We start from the raw sequence: 22,496 nt of genomic DNA, 5'->3' as shown, positions 1-22,496 counted from the left end.
TCCAACTTTATATTGACAAGGCACATATCTAGAATAAAATTTCAGCTAATTCTAAATTTAGATTAAAACCACTTACATATGGACCCACTATAATTTCCAGTTAATAAATCTGAAAACACAAGGTAACATTTTTCCCTAACTCCTCAAAATAAAAATGTTAGCACCTTAATAATAAATTCGATCATCCAATTTATTTCATGAGATTAATAATGGCTGCATAATGAAATTTTAATTTGCTTTTTGATTCAAAGCATCTAATGGCACTATAAACTGCAAGATTAATTTAACATGGGACATAAACATAATCTTCAAAGACTAAAATCTTGTGAATTCAGAAAAAAGAACCATTAAAAAGTTCACGGCTTTCCATGTGTTCCACATTGCTGAATCTCTGTTAGTCCTTCATGAAATAACCAGCAGCCTAAGACCTATACAATACTAACAGGGAATATTTCTACACAAAACACAGAGCTCATGACACCTATTGGCTTGACAGTTCACCAGGATGCTGATGCTGAGCATTCAAATGATGGAAGTGTTGACTGGAACAAACCACCATTGTCATCTAAGTCAAACCTTCCACTTGGAGCACTGTTGCCAGCACTGTTTCAAGTCCATTGACCTTTTTTTCTGTGCACCCTTTAAGGTAACTGAGGATGGGAATTCAGCAGCCTCTTTGTGCAATCTCCTTCAATGCTGCACTACCCTTCAAGCACACCTTTCCCCTCATATCAAAGCTCCACCTTCCAAGCCTCTACCTGTGACCATAGCCACATCTGAATTTGTCAGTCCAACCAAGAAGTTTGGCTCCATCAGTTTTGTATTTGCCCTCCAAGAGGCTGTAGGCTGCCACTGGATCTTTCCTCAGCCTTCTCTTTCACAGACTAAACACTCCACCTCCCTACACCTCCACTTGTAACTTGTGCTCTAGGCTCCTAACAACTGCTAGATCCATTCTCCAGGTTTTAATAATTTTATTAATATTAACCTCATCACTTTCATTATCACAGCAACGCTTATACCAAATCAAAATAAATTTCTCATATGAAAAAAATTACAACCTGAAAATAATGAGGGGATGGGAGAATTCTTAAATACAATTCAGCAGCTTCTTAAAAAAATTTTTAAGAAGCAAAAAACTAACACCAGAACACACATTCCCTTGACCCCTGACAAATGTATCAGAGGAACGATGGAACTTTCATTGATTCTTTATTCAGCTCTATCACTCTATCCTAATTCTGTATGCATGCCTCACAGCTGTATTTTGATACCTGACCTCTCTTGCAAGAGGTCTCAGTCTCTAAATTACCTCATTTGGGATGCAAGGCACACCCCATCAACCTTCTGCAAGGTATTTAGGACTCCTGCTGTCTGTCCCAGTCTATGAAAGCCCAATGTTAGTCATTAACCTGATCCCTGCATGCATCCACACAAGGTACACAGCAAGTTATCAACAAAACAGAAAGGGTCTTTTTATTAAATGATTAAAAATTGAAGCAATAAGCCTGCAGGCAGTTAATAGTTTTTCTGTTCACATGCTTTTTTTCTTCATCTTGCATCTACTTACCGACATAGCTGCATGGTCATTGTTGTTATGCTGAGAAGGAAACCAGTAAGGCAATCAAAACAAAAAAATTAAGATGTACTGTCAACTTCAAAAAAAAAAAAAAAAAAAAAAAAGAATAAAAAAAATTGGTAGCAATAAAAGATAAGAAAAAGCTTACAAAAAGAACAATTATACCTATATACCTACATAATAATATATTTTTTTTAAACCTCTAAACTCATATAGTATTCTGATGAGGTGTAACAAAGAGATTATAACTTAAATAATACTAATTCAGCAATAATATGTTTTTCTTTAATAAGGAACTGGATGCCAAAATATCAAAGTAGCAAACTTCAAATACAGTGTCCATTGAAATGCCTTTCCAGAAACTTTTCATTACAAGGAAGCATTCACTCCAAAAGACTTAGGGTAAAAAATAAATGCCATGTTCACCATTATGGCTTACAGAGGCTATCTGTATGTTATTAACATACATTGTTCAAACAAGACTTAAAAGAATCTAAATATAACACAACCCGTTAATAAATTTTAACATAAAACTTATGTCCATGCAACTGCAGGGTGGAAGAAAGCTGTTTACTTTTCCAAAATTGCTTTTTAATTACAGGAAACACAGAGGGGAAAACTAACACGCAAAACTTGAGAGGGGAAAAAAGCTTTGGAGACACAAGACATTTCCAATGATTCAACAGAGATCTCAAACCCCAACTAACTTAGGTCACTTTGTGTGCAGATTCAGTACAGTTCATGGTCTACCTGATTTAGAGCTCTAATATTCCAGTGAAAATAATACAAATTGCATAAAACAGATATACAACGTAAGATGCATTTTTGGAAAGTTATGCCTGCATTGGTACAGAAATACTTCAGTATAGCCCCACAGGAAAGCACAAAGGGAGACACACTCCTGTGCACTTACACAGCATTATACATACAGTGAAAATAAAACAAGATTCTAATGACAGGAAGCCAATGACTGCAACAAAAAAATTTGTTAAAGAACACGTAACACTTCCACAGGCACACTAGCGTTTGAAACAATACCAAAGAGAAAGTCGGTGATCCCGGAGTGTGACAACAAAGAACTAGTGTGGCCAACACAACTGGTTGCATGAATGTAGAAGAAAGAGACCTCGCTACTTGTCCCTCTCTTTTGCTTACTAGAATTGTGACCAGTGTGATAGGAATTTGTTATTTGACTTCTAATTACAGAAAAGATTCTGATAAACAATTTTGAGCAGTGTAGTGTTTCTGCCAGCCATTAAAAAATTATTATGGAAATGGCACTACGACATTAATGGAATGATTCATTAATGAAAATTAATTCTAAAACTATTCCAAATCTTAATCATAGCATGTGAAAAATCTAGCTTTGTTTATCACTCCAAAGCATTTGCTATTCTAATGAATTATAGAACCTGTTTTTGGGCTAAACTTGGAAAATACCTTCACTATAAATTTTCTCTTAATGAAAATAACTTACTAGTACAAATCTAACTAGAATCACCATAGTGTGCACACATTTTCTTATAAACTCCACAGCTCACACAACGTTCACAGGACTGTATGTTTCTAGAGTCGGCCAAGATAGACTAGGGAACAAAATGCAGGATAAGTAAAAAAATACAAGAAACCTCTTGCCACAGCAGACTACTTGTCCATAGAGTTCCACATGCTGCCTGTTACCAGACCAGAGTTTGAAATTACACAATAACCTCCCTACAGAAACTAGCTTTCTCCAAAGGCTGACTTGTACCCCCAGGCACCTAATTCTACACCTTCCACACTTCTTAAGTCCTAATACCAACCGCAGCTGCTTCTTTGCATCCTACTTAACACATTACTTCCTTTTGTCTGTGGCTCATTTCTGAACAGCCATTTAGCAATATACTTTCATTACAGACTTCTGTACATCCTGCTCTACAAATTTCACATCCCTTAACTGCCATACGCATATGGTCACTGAGGAGCAGTGCCTTTGTTCACACTGCTTTGTATACTAAGTTACAATGAATTACACCATCTAACAAACTTGCTATTCTTTATCAAAAAAACGCTCCACTGATTTGGCACAGAAGCATATGCCTCACATGACACATTCACATCAGTACCACATGATACATTTTGGGTGGGCTTTGTCTTTGAGTCAGTTAAAAGAACAGGAGACCGAAGAATCACAGGCTCTGTCTAAGAACCAGAAGACAAGATAAGCCTGCTAGCAACTTCAACATCTTGCTGTGCACACAAAGAAATTTTTTCTTTCAGTCTGAAGCCTCAAAACATCCTATGCATTGAGGACTTACTCTTTATAAGCACTGCAGGTAGGCAAAGCACTCAGACATCAGTGTGACTGTAACAACCAAGGACAAGCTGATAAAAAGCAGATGTAGCTTGAATTACTTACTGAAGTTACTCCAAACCTATAAAGCTATATGAGGATATCATAATGATATTATCATAATTATATCATGATACATGATGATATCATTATGATGATAAGACAAACTAGAAATAGTCTTTTTTATCTGAAAGCAAGAGGAAATCAGACAATAGAATATAACAATTCACACATAAGACAGGTTAACAGTACCCTTTTTCCTGGGACAAAATAACACAGGATATATTTAAATAAGAACAAGGATTCATTCAATGAAGCTCTGTTGACTAGAATTAAGTAAACTTTATGATTAAAAATATTTAGCTAAAAGCCTTGGAGAATGCAAGACCTTCATAAACTTATACATAAATTCAGGATTTATACCAATTCTGAATTTTTTGAACCCATGTATGTGCACACAAAACCAAGATGATTAACCAAAAAGGCTTTAGAAAACTGCATGAGTTCTTACACTATTTGTAAATTAGTTGCTGGTAACAATATTTAGACGAAAGTATTTTAAAATATTTTCTAAGTATTCTGAGTAAACTCCACCAACATACTTGTACACATTTGACAATACTTCTGTGCTGAGAAAAACTAAAAAATACATCTGTCAGCATGTGCACAAATCAAAAACCAGAACCTTTTGTTCAAACCTTACTATTTTAAAATAAAATGATGTTCAAAGAGTTTGAAATTAAACTTAATTTTGAACACTTACAGGTAAATGAGTAAAAACTTGAAACGTGCTTCTCAAAAAGTTAATTAGGTCCATTAAATATCCACTGGCTCTTCCATCTGACTCAGACATTGTCCAATCATAATCAGCAATCTGAATAAATTCATCTATTTTTTGGTTAAGTTTTGTATATATTTCTCCTTCTGCAGCATGCCTTGCATCCTGAAAAAAAATGGTGCAATACTTGTCAGAATCATAAAATATTATTAAATGCAGATAAAATTATATCCATCAACAAAACTGAAGTCTTGTGATTTTAGATTAGATTAAAAAATATTTTATTGAAATTGGTACTTTAATGTCTGTCTTACATCTGAGACTGTGGTTTTTAAAACACTCCCATAATTCATACTATGAGTGTTTATAACACTATGAGTGCTTAGAGAATAATCAAAGTTTTCAGACAAGTTAATTTGAACACAAAACAATTTGTTTATTTTCTTCACAACAACCATCTTTATTTCAGCCTTACAAATTTATCAACCCTGACACAAAGTTGATTTTTCTTTTACAAAGAAAATAAAAAAGAACTTAATAATTTTGTCTTTTATGGACAGAGGTCAAGCAATCATATGATTTTTATGTAATTACTGTCTTAAAGCTGCACATCTGAATAATACTCATAATTTTTCATCCGCCTTCAAACGCCCTGATCATCACATACTGTCATGCAGAGCACTCCCCAACTTGCTCCTACTTTTGTTCTGCCACACTCTGGATTCTACTTTTTGGAGCAGCAAAGTTCTACATTTACTGTGAACTGAGCTGACAATGCTGTCTCTGCCTTGTTTGCACAGGGGGCATCCTCAGAGATGTAACAAGATCTATGTGCAGACGCTTGTGTGTGCGTTGCTGGAAAGTTGTATTTTGCCAGCCTGGAGTTTAAAGATATTAAGTATCCTTCTAACTCAGGCTCAACATAAAATTTTCTTCACTGATATGGAGAAATAATTCAAGTAAGACATCTGATTTAAACCAAATAAATCAGTTGCTTAAGGTTTTAAAAGGGTAAAAAAAGCCTGGATATACTGAAGCAACAAAAAAGCAGATGAAACTTCCATCACTACTTTCCTCTAGAAGAAAGCCATCCAATAACCATGGCATTTGAGAAAGGAGTAAATAAGAAAGGCAAAAAGAAAAAATAAAAATATTCACATTTATGTGAGTCCTCAATCTGAGTGTGCCAAATTTAGTCTTCAATCAGGCCCTAGGCTGAGAAGCACTTCAGGAGTAAACAATAAAGTATGCGACCTTGTCATAAATAAATATCAAAGTATGATTCCCTAAAAATAGCATTTTCACTGCCAAACCAACTTGAGAAAGCCTCCACTGAACAGCTCTCCAAATCCAACATGCAAGAATATGGCAACCTGTCATCATGTCAAAGGAGTATGTGGATAGCCACAATTTTGTAGATGGCCACGACTAAGAAAGTTTCAATTAAAGTCAAGTCTACATTTCCAGTTTCTAATTAACAAAATTTCAGTGACAACAATTTATAATGATGCAATTTGCAAATATATCTGCCTAGGTTTAGAGCAAAATTGCTTCAGGTTTGTTTTTGATTTTGTTTTTGTTTTGTTGGTTTTTTTATTGTTTGGATTTTTTCTTTTTTTATCTAAGACATTCATGGAGTGGTTGTATCACCTTTAATAGTTAAAATTATTTTCTGGCAATGGCAAGACTTGTCCTTCTGGTTTTGTCTTGCATTAAAAAAAATACACTGTAGATATAAAAGCTCATCTCATGGAATGTAAATGTGACCAATGCTGCTAATAAAAGAAGATTTTTGACCACTCTGAAAGAATGGAGGTGACACAATTTGCCACCAGGAGATGAATTTAATAACAGCAGAACATACCAAACTCTGTGAGGGCCAAGTTAGGGAATTGTGAGCAGTTTTTCATTACAATAGAGAGGGAGAAAAAGAGGGATTAACAAGAAAAGAATTTTCTACTATAATTGGAGAACGTTGTGCTAACAAGTTCTCCAGGAGAGTAGACAGGAGAGAAACCACACACACAAAAAACCCCTTCTGTTTCCCAGCATTTATCCCATATTTTTCCAAAGTGCATAAATGCTAAACTCACAAAGAACAGACACAGTATTGAATCCCTCCAACAAAACTTTGCTTGAAGGGGTGTTAAACAGCATAAGCTATCTACAAAAAAACTCCACAACTTGCAAATGCACTTATTAAATGAAATTAAGGGATAAAGAATGTATCACCTCTTAAGGAAATCAAAGAATGTGGTAGTATTAGGTGGTTTTGAATACATGTTTTATTGGTAAAACGATAATGAATTGTCCTTACAGGGAAATAGTTATAGGTACACAAATTTCAAGACATATGCACTATTGGTACACAAGCAAACTAGGCACCTTGGACCAAAATTAGTAAAATTGCTGTGAGGGCAATGGTAACCAAGCATGGTTGCTAGGCCACAGCCTTTCTGTCTTGCCTTATGCACTAAATCCTTAGCAAAACAAGCAACAGCTAATTGGAGAATAGTTAGCTATCAACTGGAAATATGAAGCATTTTGCAATTATGATGAGATTTTGTTCCACCTCACCCACCTTTTAACAACCATGCCAGAGGGTGTATTACAGTAGGATAGGCTGCATACTGCACCAAGAGATAAAATGAATTGCAGAAAACAGAACTCTCTCAATAGGATTAATCCTTTTTATCCCATAAATACAAGAAATCGTTCTCCTTTGTTTCAGTGTGCATAGAAAAAACACCAAATATCTAAAGTTCAAGTTGCAGCTGCTGCAGAATCCCTGATGACTTCACTTTTGTTTTGCAGTTTAAGTTCTAAAAATATCATAGAACAATTCTAGTTCAAGCACTAGTTGTTCGTACTTCTTTTATACTAATAGTTACATCCTTTGAAAATACATCACAAAATAATTCTACTGTAGAATGAAAAATAGATACAAAAACATTTTAGATTAAGGTAGTTGGATTGCTTGATTCCATTCAGAAAAAGGGAGAAGTTACACAAACTGGAGCTTAATCTATTAAAAGCTTCTGGTGAAGTTAAGCTTTGACTGCCAGTACACAACTTAATCAAAAATGCACTTAAAAGATAATATTGAGGCTTCTCACATACTGACATATTCCAGATCATAATAATAACATAAAAAAACACTGTTTATCTGCTCAGTGTTACAACTTAATGCTTAAGTGTTCAGAATTATTTTAGAAACAAAGATGAGAAGACATGCAGCTTTGCTCTCACCCTTCTTGTTTAAAATTCTTCTTTACTTAACTTTTCAGACACAGTCATATAATGGATGAGATATACCATACCTTAAATGTAGAAAGTCCATAAAGTCTTGCAGTGTGAACAGTCAATTGTGAAATATTTGTAATGTTAGATATAAAATCCTCAAGGTATTTACAGGCTTGCTCCAAGTGTGTTGTGTTTATGATAATTTGAACAAGCTACAAGAGACAACAAATACTTGTAAGAATCTTTTTATAATTACCTACTGTCATTTAATTTTGCAAATGGATACTTCTTTCAGGAACAATGCTACTAGAAATTCATTTCAGCATTTCAGGTTATCACCTATTTCTTGTTAGTTTTCAAGTTTGTATTCAAGGAATGCAAATATTCAAGGAATAATAATGTAGCTTAAATACCTACTACACCATTTCAAAAACAATTTCATACACCTACCCAGCAAAATAAATCCAACTGCCAGTTTAGAATTAAAAAAGGGAAAATAAAGGAAAATATATTGCTGAAATATAATCACTAAACTGTGCCATTTGATTGTTTTTTTAAATTTACTGCTCTTAAAAAGTCACAATGCTGTCTGCAGAATGATGCATTCAATTATATCTTATATCCCACTCCACTCTATTTTTCACAGAAAGAAAGAGAAACTCAACATTAGTGGTACTAACTGCTACACAAAACACACAAATCATATTCTGCATGTAAACAAAATGTGAATGTCTTTGGCTTATTTCCTGCAACTCTCTGTTTATTATAAAAACTACAAAACTCTTTCATGTCATGTCTCTCAAAAGGCATCCCTGGGCCCAACTAGACTCTACACTGTATTGTTCTTATATATGTAATAGATACTGATGCTTTTTGTACTTATTTTCGTTTTTAATTTTAAAACAAACATGACTTGATTTTCTTATACTGTGCTGTCAATATCTGTGTATCTACATTTACAAAAATAGTTTTAGCATGGATTGTTTTAAAATCCATCGTTTTGAATATGTGTTTCTAAACTTACCTCTGTTAAACCTATATGAGGTTTTTTAATTAGGTTCTGTAAACAACTACTTAGAGTTCTTGTAAGCAGCAAATTTGTAGATTTTCTGAGCATATCATCTATTTCTGTTGAACTGAAAAAAAAAAAAAAGTTTATTTTTATAATTATGCTTTACATAGTAAAACTTTAACAGCAATATTTAATAATCTTAATTTCTTCCCCGCAAAGGGAACTTTTGATACTAAGAATTCTCTATGTGCATTTAAATTCCGGTTGCTCCAAGTTTACTGTGATCTAGCAGATAGAACACCTCTTTCACCTACCAAATCATCCATTAACCGAATTTCAACGCTGAAGAAAAATCTGTTATTTTTAGATTTTGGACATGTTTATTGACACAGCAGTTCGTAAAGATTAATTTGTGGGTTTTAATGAGTTACTAAGAAGGTCAACATGTGCTCATTAGTACGTGTAAATTATAAACAGTATCAATTAAGAATGTGTGAAAGGGAGTAATTTACATCTTTAACAGTGCAGAAGTGGGTGACAAGGCCACAAATACCTTCCAGATTTCAGATCTCTGAATTCTATTTTATGCAATTAAAACTAAGCTTTTGAAGGCCAGAAGAGGAAAGGAAATGGGTGAATTGTGATGTTTTCCATCAGAAAAAGCTGGAACAGGAGAGGGAGTGAACATGCAGGCAGCACATTTTGTAGCAGAAGAAATCATTGCTAAGGAAACTCAAAGCACTGAGCAGGGAAACACTAGGAGTTTAGCATCAGGGATGCTAAACAATTACTTCTGAAATGGTCAGTATCAAAGTATACTTTCCAATCCTTACACGCTTTTTAAAATACATAAATTCTCTAGATTATTCAAACTGGTCAATACTTTAAAGAACCCCAACCGTGTTTTAAACTACTCAGCACACCAAGCAATGCTCGCTGATGCACATATTACATAGTTATATACATATCCACATATGTATAAATATCTGCTACAGCATTGGGAACCATAGATAAAATATATATGAAAAATTACATATGTAAATTATGAAACAAGCATAGCAAGCAAGGACACAAGAAATTGTATTTTCATTTTAGTATATATTTTTAGGTCACCTGAAAGTCACAAGCTACTTTACAGCCACACTCCTGATAGTTCAAGCTCACCTGCGGTGAAGTGACTCTGAAAACTTAAGGCTTGCATAAATAAATTCCTTCACCTGCATATAAATTTGAGGCACTGACTGAGACATTGGAAGCTTCTTTGGAAAGGACTGCTGAGAAAATAAAAGATAATACTGTCTTAGACTTGAAAGTGATTCCAACAAGAGCTTGGTACTAAACACAACAATTAGAAAGCCACTTAACATTATCAACATTTTAATCTGTCTAAACATTTTCTGATTTTCATCAAATACAAAGCTGCATGTGTTGAGCTGCTTAGTGTGTTCAGATAGCTTATAAGGAGAATAGAATTTTATCACTTCTTTAAATTATGATAAAGTTTGGAGATTTTACGTAATTCAAGATGCCCCTGCAGAAAGCAATTTACAAACATACATTAAAAAACAAGTCACAAACTGCTTTTAGTCTGAATGAACAAGATAGAAGTAATTGGGATAAGAGGTTCAAAAATACAAAGTTTTCTTTCCCAAAGAAAGGAGTGCAACAAAAAAAAAAATGTTTGAGAAGTTCAACACTTCTGGGACTCTTAAAGTATTCTGATAATGCTTAGACTATTTTTTAAGGTTCACAAAACCAAACCAGCTTGAATTATTTTCAGGAATTTGGATTAACATATGGGAAATAGTAGTCAGTTTGTAATAATAAAATCATGCTTCTTACTTCGATTTTAAAACTGATACTGTATTTGGGAGAAAAAAGTGAATAAATTCATTTAAATCTACACAGATTAAATAGGTATTTCTGCACTGAACATATAATTTTTGACATTTACAAAAAATTGTTCTTCTGTTTATTACTAATGCATGAGAAAAATAAACAAGAATTGGTATCATCCATGAATAATTCAATTTTTCTTTAGAAAAAAATCATCCATCAACAACAGCCAAAGACCTGTAGTAATCATACAAATATATATAGCAGATAAAACTTTACTACAAAATAAAAATTTCTGCAGTTTATTAGCAAAATATGGCATGCTATATAGTATCCAGGAGGTATAGTATACCTCCAACACTCTAAGGAATTTCTATTCAATTTAACTTATTTTGGTATTATAATGGCTAAGTAAATGAATTTGATGGAGGAATGCATCCAGAAAGCACTCTGGAATCTCATTCAAAAATCAACATATAAACCTCCTTTAATTTTTCATTTTCCTTGCAACACTGCATTAATGACATGCAGCTGTTACAACTGCTGGTAAACGCCTTCTGAACCACAGAATTAAAACAGCTTTTCACTTTTGCAGGTATCTGTAGCAACGGATCTTATAGGAAACAGCTTCCCCTAGAGCAGTTACTCCCACTGTCAGGTGGTTCTGAGACTTAGTGCCCCTTTACAGACTCCATCATGAGCTCTTATTTCTTCACTAGTATTTCTAAAATCATCCCTGAATAGCAGAACAGGTTAATCACCTTTCTGTGAAGAGAGTCTTTAGTGAAAGAAAGGCTGAGGCTACAAAAGGACATTCTACTGCAGTGCTACTACAGCAGAATTATTCACAGTCCCTTCATGCTTATTTTGCCCCACATGCTTAAACGTAAGAATTTAAATTTAGAAGTGAAATACAGAAATTGTTCTCTATAACCAATCTCTATTTTACATGCATTTTTGCAATACAACAGTGTATGCTGAGCAATAAACACAAGCTGCAACAAAATATAGCTAAAGACAGATTGCATTATAATTATACAAGGACTTCATAAATTAAAATCTATTATTAATTTGTTTACAAAACAATGGGTTTAATTATTCACACAAACATCTGAGCAAATGACTCATCTTTCACTTTCATATTTACTTATGACTAGATAATTGCACACAAAGAAGGTAATTTAGCCTCTTAATCGACCTAGCTTTTCAAATTTTAATTGTTTTTTAATTACAGAAATCATTACTGTCCTTAGTGTCTTCAACTAGATTTCCACAAACTTTAATAACATAAAAGTTTCCCTTACCTTATCAAGCTCTGGATCTTGAAAAGGAAATTTGCTTATAACAATTCTGTATTCCTCTTCATTTGCTACTGGGATAGGGCTATAGTTGTCTGCTTCAAAAATATCCCTGGTGAATAAGTGAAGTGAAAAAAAATTGGACATGTGTCTTACAGTATTTTCTGGTGTTAAAATGTGTAAATAAATATAAATTTTACCACCACACTTAGGTCTGCATCTTCAAAAATGCCAAGTATTTTTGATTACTTTGGAATTACTTTATATATGTTAACTCTTTACAGGATGTCTAATCACAGAGGAAAAAAAAAACACCAATGTGTGTTCACATGTGCAAATGAAACCTTAGAGCAAAGGAACCTTAGAGCAACTAATCCACTCCAGAGTAAACTGTCATACACCTACTGATTAAGGAAACCTGCACTTTTCCTACACGAAAGCTGATATTCAGAATGTCTCATTTTGGCACCAGAGCTACATATGGTCAACAGAGATGATTGAGAGAACTTCAAGCAGGATATGGCCACAGAATTGCTTGGGCACCCTCTGCACTTCTGTACTAGTCAAATGTCTATTATAGATGCACAGGGAACTGGAGAACCTTAAGTGGTCTATTTAATATTGAGGCCTTCCATAATAAAACATTTTATGGCAAACAATTTCTGCATTGAGACATCACACCCTATCTCCAAATAGGCTTTGGAGGATAGTCTCAGGCTGACATATTCCTGGGTTTAGATTTTATTCAATCAAATGATCCAAATGAATTGGTGGAAAACGTCCTTCATTAAAAAATGAAGACAGTGACAATGTCAGTAATTCGTCAGGCAAATATGCATATCAGCCAACAGTAAACAATAAGACAAACTAAATTAGGAACCTAAAGCCCTATTGCAATAACCTGGAATTGTCAGATTCCTAAAGAAGAGAAACAGATGTCTCTCTCTTGCATGTTTCTCCGATAATGCCCTTTGGAGACCTTCCTTCTTTCCATCAACTATAGAAGCAGTACTTGCTGTCTCTTCTTCTAATTAGTCGTTACATGTGATGAGTATCTTAGTCCTAACCAACCTGAAAGTCACAGACAACACTTGAGTTAACAAATACTTTCTGAATTACAGCATATAAACTTGAGCTCAGACAAAAAACAATAGATGCAATACAAAAGGCACAATTATTTTGATATACTAACCTGAACAATCCAGACCACTTTTTAAGAAGTGTTTCATTGTATTGGTCTCTTATTTCAAATAAAAGATCAAATAATCGGTTCACAGGAAAACCATAGCCCTAAAGGATGAAAATGATGAGGAGATAGTTCAAGAACCAATACAATCAATCCTATCACAACACTTCACAAGTCTGAGGTGAGACTTATATTCAACCTTATCACCTCTATAACACAAATTATAGTACTTGACACACTATTACATGTTGATTTATTAAATTTTTACCAAAGTATTTATCCCGTGCATTGGGAAATTTGCCCCATTTCTCCTTTTTTGCTAAAAACTGCAAGAATACTTTCCAGTGATGTTCACTTAGTCTTTCAGCTAAAGAGTCAATGATAACTGGAATGCTATTCTTTTTTAAGACGAGAAATAAAACATTTTTAAAAGAGAAGAGCATACACAAATTACAAAACTAACACTAATTTTGCATAGATATGAGTATCTATGCATGCTGGATAGCCTAGAACACCTATGTTCAGTTCATAATACTGAAAATGAGGACCTAAGGCAAGAAATACATTTTTAATATTACTGTGCAATTAAGGGTTTGATTTGTAGATATGATTAATGAAAACACAAACATTGCACTCAGTTAAACTTAAAATCTGACTACAAGAATTTCAGTTAAATTAATAATACAGTATGTACCTGCAAAGTATCAGCAAATACTACAATGAGATTCTTCAGTTCCAGAACAAGGTCAGGATCACTGCAATATGACTGAAAGTGAGAAATTCTGGTTTTATTAAAAGGATTTGACATTTTCAAAGAACAGTTATCACAGGTTAAACTTCTCCCTAGCAAAAAACAATTTAGACTTGTTTGTCCTTACTTAGTCCAGCTATATAAAAGTATTCGTTAAATTTTTATATAACTATTGATGGTGTAAAAGTTCAGAAAAAATCAACTAAAATACTAGATTAAAATAATACCAGCATGGTGTACTGAGACAGAAAATCAGCAAATTACATTTATTTTAGTGGAACATGGCTGAATCAGTATCAGAGAGGTTTCACAGGACATTCTTTTGACCACCAGGCCTGGGTCTAACTAATGCTGTGCCACCTCAAACAGTTTTTTCCAGCAGTATATGTAAAACTTATTAAAATATTTCCTAAACAATTTCAAATTTAAATTGGATAATAATAAGGTCAAGACATTAAGTTATTTACTACACGAATGAAACTGAAATTTGATTTTCAGAGGTGTAGATTCATACAACTAAGGCTTTCACCTCAGCTTCACTATTTGAAATAATGGATAAAGTAAAAAAAATTCAATTAAAATAATTTAAAGTTGCATGAGAATATAGTTTTGGTTGAAGATAACATATACCTGTTTCACATTTCTTAAAGTTTTGATCTTAGTACACTTCATTAAAAGGAAGGGTTTGGCTTATTTATCCAAACATTAGTCTTCAGTAGGATGATGTTAGAGAGATTCTGATAGAATTGGTTTTGATGGGAGTTATACATATAGAGAAAAAATAGTGACCAAGAGCATGACAAGACTTTAAAGAGTTCTAAGGTGTAAAGGTGTATAAATCCACATGGAGGCAATTAACTAGCAAAGTATTTGGCTTTAATAAATGCTGGATGAATATATCTCAATAATCCTCTCAAAAGAAGTAAGAAAGTATGAGAATACCTCATGCACCACTGCTAATAAAGGTCCTATGATAACTATGTAATCTCAGCTTCTTTCCCATTTTTCCTCAGTATATGCGAAATACAAAATTTTTCTTGAAGATCAATTTTAATAACAATAGAAAGTAACACTGCGTAAAGGAAATGATGCTCATGAACATTCAAAAGGGAAAGAAAAAGTTCTTGTATTATTTCTGACAGTAAAAGTAACAACAATAGTAAACTCAAGCAATTTATTATCAGTCAGTCTGAGTAAACAATGTGTATTTCATTGGTTTTTCACAGAGAAATAAAAAAATAGCATCCAGCATCACTGCAGCTAAGGTAGGAATATAACTTTAGGAGACACACTTGAATGCACTGAAATACCCAAGTGATACAGAATTTTTCTAATACCTTTACTTCAACATAAACATAACACCACTATAGCATCGAAGAGAGAGCTGCAAGGGTTTTGCTGGTGAAGTTTATTTTGGAAACACAGCATTTGGAATGATAATTAGGAACTATTTCCTGGTGGTGCTTTCAGTGCTGAACTATTCAATCTGATCTAATGAAGAGGTCAGTTGAGACTAATGAGGAAGGATTGCAATAATAACAGCAGATTAACTCTGCATATTCTAAACTGCTGGACTAAGAGGAGGTTTGGAAGACCCAGTGAGTTGTAAATCAGTGGAGGATTATGCAAATAGCCCATGGCTGTGGATCACAGCCTGATACTGTTGGAAAAAACAAAAGCTTGGCAGGCTCCTTCCCAAATCTGAGCAATTTTTAATCACAAGAAAAAGAAAACATGAGAGAGGTGTAATTTTTCACTTTGTTCCTGTCCCAGCTTTAAATACATAGAGCTCTTAGGTAAGAGGATTTGAGCTGCAATACTGAAAAAACTTCTCACTTACTGAATGTGTTCTAAGAACAGCAATGATCTTGGAAAGGGCCATGTTCCAGAGTTCATCAGTGTATGTCCTAGTTACCAGTCCTTGGGTTACATGTAAAATGTGGTCTTCTACTACAAAGAAACTAAAACAGAATAATACTCAAATGATTGCAAATACTACCCTTCACACCCAAGCACAGCCAAAACCTTCCCCACCAGAGCAGAGACACTTGGGTAGGTTTGGTGCTGTGCTTCACCCAGAATGAAGTAAAAATGTGAAAAGCTTGTTTCATGCCATCTGGAGCCCAGGCTGCTGGAAGGTCCTTGTAGGGCACCGTGTTGGTAGGATCTGGATGCTCTTTCCTGCTCAAATCCAGCAATAACCACCCTCATGATTTGTGCAGAACCAAATATTGCAGAAGAAAGTTCTTGGACAATAGGCAAACACAGGCTGAATTAAGAATCAACACAATAAAACTGAAATGAATTTTCATTCAGAAAACTTACCCTACAATTTGACTGAAGTATCTTCTATAGCCTTCTACTGTTTCATGCTTTCAATGAAAAAGAAAACAAGTTAGGAACAAAAATACCATTAAGCATTAGCTTCAACTCCAATCAGTGCAAAACCAAAAGTATTGATTACCATGCTTGACTGTGGTTGCAGAACTAATCTTGCTTGTTTCCTCCTTTGTTTTCTGTAGTAATTTTCAAATACCTCTCCATCACCCTACAAGAAGCCATACATAGTGAAAAAAAAATAATATTGTCTCAGTGTGAAAAAGGCCCTTCCTAATTTAAAGGTAGAATTCCCTTAAACTAAGCACATATTTTGCATTTATTCCATATGTAAACCTCCAGTTAACACCAGCAAAGTTTTGCATGCAAGAAATACACAGAAATCACCTTTTTCTGTAGAGAAGCTTACAGCCTGTACTGTAAATAGAAATTTTGTCAAGCAACATTACGCATTTTAAACAGCATGTCCATTTTTAAACTACAACTTTCAGACTACATTAATATTCATAGGCAAGGCATATTGCCTATTTATTACCACGTAATTTAAACTCTTTTTCTCCTAAAACACTAGAGAAGGTTATTCAAGAAAGGTTATTCAAGAAAGTAACTGCATTATAAAGTTGTTACAAAGATGCTTCTGTGAATATATGATACATCTGAACACTGCCTGCATTAGCTTTGCCTGAGGAAAGACACACATGAAATTTATTGAATATTTATTTGTTCTCTTTGGATTTATAATGAGTGTGGATTCGGATTTTTTTCCTATCACGATTCTCAAAAATACAATATCTTCTGTGCCTAAAGATTATATTATGAGGAATTCAAGTGACATCCTACTCATCTCATTAAGATGACCATTCAGTAGAAACCATCTGTCCATTTGAAATCAGGGCTACATTGACTCATCCATCTACCAAACCACATGCAATTTGTATGCAAGCAGAATAAAGCAGCTTAGCATTGTTAAGGCCTGTTTTTAGTTTATGAGTCTATTATTAGGCCACTGCTATTCAGAATTCCATTACTTGGTCTTCCAAAAAATCTCCAAATCAAATTATTACAGACATTTTATCCTACTAATCCAGCATTACTTACCTAAATACTTTATAAAATATAAATTTAGTTAATAATAGATATTTAGTTAATAATAAATATTTTGTCTTATTTAGAAATATTGTAAATATAAAAGACTTTTCTTAAAAACAAAACAAAAAAAAATCACTTGAAACCAAGACACAGTTTTACTGTAACACTGTAAATTTACTAACAGTAACTGTCTTTTGCAGCAGAACTTTATACAGTATGCTCCAATTCATGCAAACACAAAATGATCACAGATACCAACCATCCACCCCCAGCCCAAATATTCAGTGCAGTTTTCAGATTGTTGACTTCTACTTCCAGCATTACATCTCTACCCAGTTCTGACAAAAGCTTCTCAAGTGGAAAGGACTAGCTGTTCTTCTCAAATCCACACCATAAGTGGAGATGTAAAATATCTTATGATTATTTATAGGCTCCTATACTATGGAGTCATGATTAACAATTCAGGCATAACAACTGCTTGAACCAGATGTGCTGAAGCAAACAGCAGAATACACCAACAACCCTGATGGTTCACTCACTGAATCAACAAAGCCTAGGCAAGATAAAATCTAACAAAGAAATGCATTTGTTTTTCCAGGTTCCAAAATTACATGAGTTTCTATCAACAGAAACAATAAATCAGTTCATGTTTTGTTATAAATTTTAGGAATATTGCTAATATATCAAGTCCTATTTCACACCATTTTACACTGATGTGTCACTTTATTAAAATGTTACATAACATGCAAAAGGGGCAGGGGTATCTTCTCCAGAATTTACATATACAGTATCTCACATAACACATGGGCTAGAAAAAGATCTTTATGTATATTTGTCATAAGTTTCTAGTCTAAAGAAAGGTTATTGGTCCATGAATACAGTTTATGTTTGGTATGTATGTATCTTGCCATCACTAAGTTGGAATCACGATCTGTGTAATATTCTGAGATATATAAAAACTGTGCTTTCTTCTCCAATATGAAGAAGCAGAGTAGAAAACTTCTGTCCTATGTAAAATTAGAATATTTTCTACAGCTTTGTAGCAGAGACAGAATTCATTAAGAATGTAACACTTGCTATAAGAACTTATTAAAGAAATGAAAAATCATCTGGTATCAACTCCCCTGCTTTGCCATCATCAAGTTCTCTAAACTCAAAAAGATGGTTTGCAACACAAGGTAAATGAGAAGGACTCCAAAAAGCGGCTAATGCACAACTCTTGATAATGCTATCATGACTTATTAAGGAAATTATGCTGGCCAGAAATACAGAAACCTACATCAACAACCCTTTTTGATATCACTCCAAGTTGTTTTCTGTCTCCAATAAAATTGGAATCTGGAAAACTCTTTGTGTAAACCCAAAAAGCATATCTTTGGATCAAGGGTGCAACTTCAGGATCCTTGTCAAAGTGAAAAAAACAATTAAGTATTAGTTGAAAATGTCATCTATCAATTAGACTTCCTGTTCCTTTATTATACTAAAGAAAGAAATAGCAGCTGTCATCAACTGGTATGTTTAATTTTACCCATTCTTAATAACATGTTATTTCCCACTGTTCTCTGTTAAAAGAAGCAGTCCACTCCTTCAATAGTTCTGGCAGCCTGTCCTTCTGTCCCTCCCAAGTTTTCAGTAAGATGAACAATTAATGATGGTTTTGTTTGCATTTTTTCTTAAAAAAAAAAGTTACAGTGAAATTACATTTTAAAGGCTATTTCAATATGCAAGCATTCATGTAACACAGCTGCAAGGATTCCATAAAAAGAAGAGAACCCAGCCTGAATGCTTGAAGACAGGTGCAGCTGAGACTCTAGGATTAGCAATACTTACAAGCACATCACCTACGTGCCACTGATACTTGATTCTGTAAATAATCTGACTTCAAAAGTAACTGAGACACGGGAAAGATAAGAAAACAACAAATAACTTGCTACCATGTTTCCCAAAAAAAGTTTTCATCCTTGTAAACTTGTGCACTGAATCTGTTTCACAGAAGCTAAAATAGGCTATTGTGTCCCTGCCATTGAATCCAATCTAATCTGAGCACACCATTCCAGAATCTCCAGGTTTTGCTTCCTTTTTTTCACTACTGCTCTGATTTCCTCAAGATTCAGACTGAATATTCCTATGTTTTGTAACATTCATCCAAATACTTGGGGAACATGGAACACTTGTGAGAACTGTAAAAGCGTGGATACTAGTATTAAGGCAAACATGCATATTTTACTTAAAAACACCTTAAATGCCTTGTGGAGTGTCCTTTATGATGCATACAAAAGAACTCATGGACTCATGCCCTGAGTACCCATACCCATTTCAGCTCATTCATCCAGAACTACTAACACTAGAAGCAATACACCTGCCTGTTCGGGAACTACTAGGAGTTCTAATTTCCTAATAATTATGAAATAAATATGTAACTTCAAAAATTTAACTATCTTTTTAAGGTCCACCTTAATACATACCAAGACTGAGTAGATGTGCAAACACCTATAGACTGGAGAAAAGTCTACAAGATCTTGGGCAGTTAAAACCTGAAGAAGAAAAGGAAAAAGAAGAGTATATAAAACATAATAAGCATATAATCTGCAAAATGGGATATACTGCCAACAGAACTTGTCTACATAATAAGGATTCAAAAATGCATGGCTTCTAACTGAAAACAATAAAACAATTGCTCCAATCTCTCCTCCTTTTCCATTAGTCATGAAATTTGTGCTACAATACCACACTCCTTTCTCTGTGTTTCTAGAGCATCAGATTTAAAGGTCTAAATACTCACTGTTTTATTCAGTTTTGGAATACTAAGTATCTGACAGATGAAAGTGGCATGTCTTCAAACATAATGCTAAAGCTAGCCTTAATATTAATTATTATTTTAATTAATTTTAGCATTAATTAATACTTCAGCACTAATTTTTCACCCTGAAATGCTGATCCAGACTGGTACACCTTGAAGGTGTTCTGTGTATTTTTCTAACTAAGGTCAACCATCTAAAGACAGTGTAGACAGTGAGTTTTGTTCAACAAACCTCCAAAATCACTTTAAATAAGATTAACTGATTTCACACAGTTACCTCTTCTTCATGTTCATCCTCATCTTCAAATGTTCGCTTCAGTGTGAGTTCATTCTTGGATTCCAAAATCCTGTTTCTACCTAAATGCATATTCCGACCATAGTTCACATTATTCTGCTTCTGAAGAGCAGTACTAAAGGTTTTCTGCTGCTGTGCCTGTTTTAAGAGTAGAATCAATTAAGAGGCATGCACATCAAATTTCATCACTGATGAGTATATGCTAGGACACGAAAAACAGGTGGTGCAATTGAATACACAACAGTATAACTGCAAGGTGCATGCACACCCTCAGCCTACACCAGTGATTTTCCCTTTAAGCAGTTTGGGATGATAAATGAACCCAGTAGTAAATCCTGGATAACTTTTCCCTAACACCCAGAATAAAATTTTAAAGGAGAAAAATTAAAAAAAAAAACAATCTGTACTTCTCCTGATCATAAACTGTAGAGAATCAATATTTAAATGAAGTACAGGTATCTGAATTCCCAAATACTTTTTTGCTGTCTTCAGTTAAGTCTAAGCGAGCAGTCAGTTGCAGAAGTCAAAGGCATTATATTGCCCTTACTATTGAAAGCAGCACAGCATAACCTTGCAGTTAAGTTTTCTTTATAATAATCAATGCTGCAGTTTACAAGAAGCTTAGGTGACAAAATGGCAACCCAACCTGAATTCTGTCAATGAGAAGTCAAATGAAAACGGTATTTGCTCTCCAAATAAATTTTAAAAGCATTAACTGCTTTAAACCTTGCCTAGTAGTAGTGCTCTGAAGTTGCAGATTGTGTTGTGATGGAGCAGGCAAGGCCTCCAGCTGCCTCAGTCTCCTTCTGGCTCTTACATTACTCCTCTCTAGAAGCGGCAGTTTGGAGAGAACTAGAAAGTTATCTCAAAACTTTTTTTGTCTAATTCATCCTGGTCAGCTGGCCAGATAGACTGCTCTTTGTTTTGGTGCAGCAGCTGCTGAGATACAGACTAGCCATAAGCTGACTACTCAAAGTACTTCATAATTTCTTGAAACTCGAGATATACAGCATCTCACCTTCCATTCTCAGGGAAGAAACCACTACCTGTCCAGGACACTGATAAAAACCACATATGTTCGCATTTCACAGCTCTCCACCTTTACTCAGAGGTCTGTGGGATGACTGAAGTCTTTGAACAAACACTAATGAAACTGAAATTTTCAGTAAACAACAGGACTGAAGTCATTCTGTTCAGCTGGCTTACCTGTTTCATGGCAGTTTCCCCAATTCTGTCAGAATGCTTTCGGATACTCTCTAAGAAGTCCTTCAGATCTGACATGGATATTTCTTTTATTTCTTCACGCAGCTTTGGAAGATTTTCTATCATTATCTGGCAAAAGCGGTATTGGCTAACTCTAGGAAGATACAGATTTTCTAGCTGCTCCATTGTTTTCAAAGCAGAATAGTATCTACAAAGAAATTAAAATAAAATTACATAGATTTTTATAAAAAGTCAGTAAAATAATTTATCAAATATATATGTCAATATCACACACAGAATCAGTATTAATCCAATTAATTTATTCTATTCTTAGAAAAATTACCAATCAAAAGGTCATCCATATAATGCTTTAGTTTGGAAAAAATCCCAGTGAAGTGCCAGAGTGACTCAGCCAAGTCAAAACTTTAAGTAGACTCCTACAGTATTAACTGCTCTGATCCATAGTCCCAGTACCACATGGAGCATACTGCAGAATGGAGACACTGAAGTCGTGACCATTATCTTCCCTTCTAGATTGAACTGATAAGGGTCTTTTAATGATTTGGGTTTTTTTCTGAAACACAAACTGCCAATCACCCAACACTGCAGTGTATGCACCAAACAATGAAAAAAATCTTGAAAAGGCATGCCTGCAGGTATTTGCCTCCTTCAGGTATATGTGAAGTCATACACACATCTACGCCCACCCACCTTCTACCATCCTTAGTTGGAAAAAACAGATACACCTATCCTGACC

The 22,496-nt window shown here is 34.3% G+C and overlaps 1 protein-coding gene across 7 annotated transcripts in view; it reads right to left on the bottom strand.

Annotated features, from left to right (window-relative positions):
* Positions 1–22,496, bottom strand: part of EXOC6 (exocyst complex component 6) — an 89,230-nt gene that overhangs the window by 36,436 nt on the left and 30,298 nt on the right. For 3 of the 7 annotated variants that reach the window (XM_066323821.1, XM_066323825.1, XM_066323823.1), the window contains exons 6-18: positions 21,743–21,947; positions 20,519–20,674; positions 19,907–19,975; positions 16,480–16,563; positions 16,341–16,387; positions 15,856–15,976; positions 13,959–14,030; positions 13,271–13,368; positions 12,085–12,190; positions 10,109–10,218; positions 8,957–9,068; positions 8,010–8,144; positions 4,675–4,854 (exon numbers count right to left, since the gene is read on the bottom strand). In XM_066323821.1, the coding sequence (XP_066179918.1) occupies positions 4,675–4,854; positions 8,010–8,144; positions 8,957–9,068; positions 10,109–10,218; positions 12,085–12,190; positions 13,271–13,368; positions 13,959–14,030; positions 15,856–15,976; positions 16,341–16,387; positions 16,480–16,563; positions 19,907–19,975; positions 20,519–20,674; positions 21,743–21,947 (1,495 nt within the window). Of the gene's footprint in view, positions 1–1,570; positions 1,601–4,674; positions 4,855–8,009; positions 8,145–8,956; positions 9,069–10,108; positions 10,219–12,084; positions 12,191–13,270; positions 13,369–13,958; positions 14,031–15,855; positions 15,977–16,340; positions 16,388–16,479; positions 16,564–19,906; positions 19,976–20,518; positions 20,675–21,742; positions 21,948–22,496 lie in introns of all 7 variants that reach the window. The other 4 variants (XM_066323819.1, XM_066323822.1, XM_066323820.1 and 1 more) reach the window with 3 other exon arrangements.

The sequence above is a fragment of the Sylvia atricapilla genome, chromosome 8 (genome assembly GCF_009819655.1).
Source record: "Sylvia atricapilla isolate bSylAtr1 chromosome 8, bSylAtr1.pri, whole genome shotgun sequence".
NCBI lineage: Eukaryota > Metazoa > Chordata > Aves > Passeriformes > Sylviidae > Sylvia > Sylvia atricapilla.
This window is presented reverse-complemented; position numbering and strand designations above follow the sequence as displayed.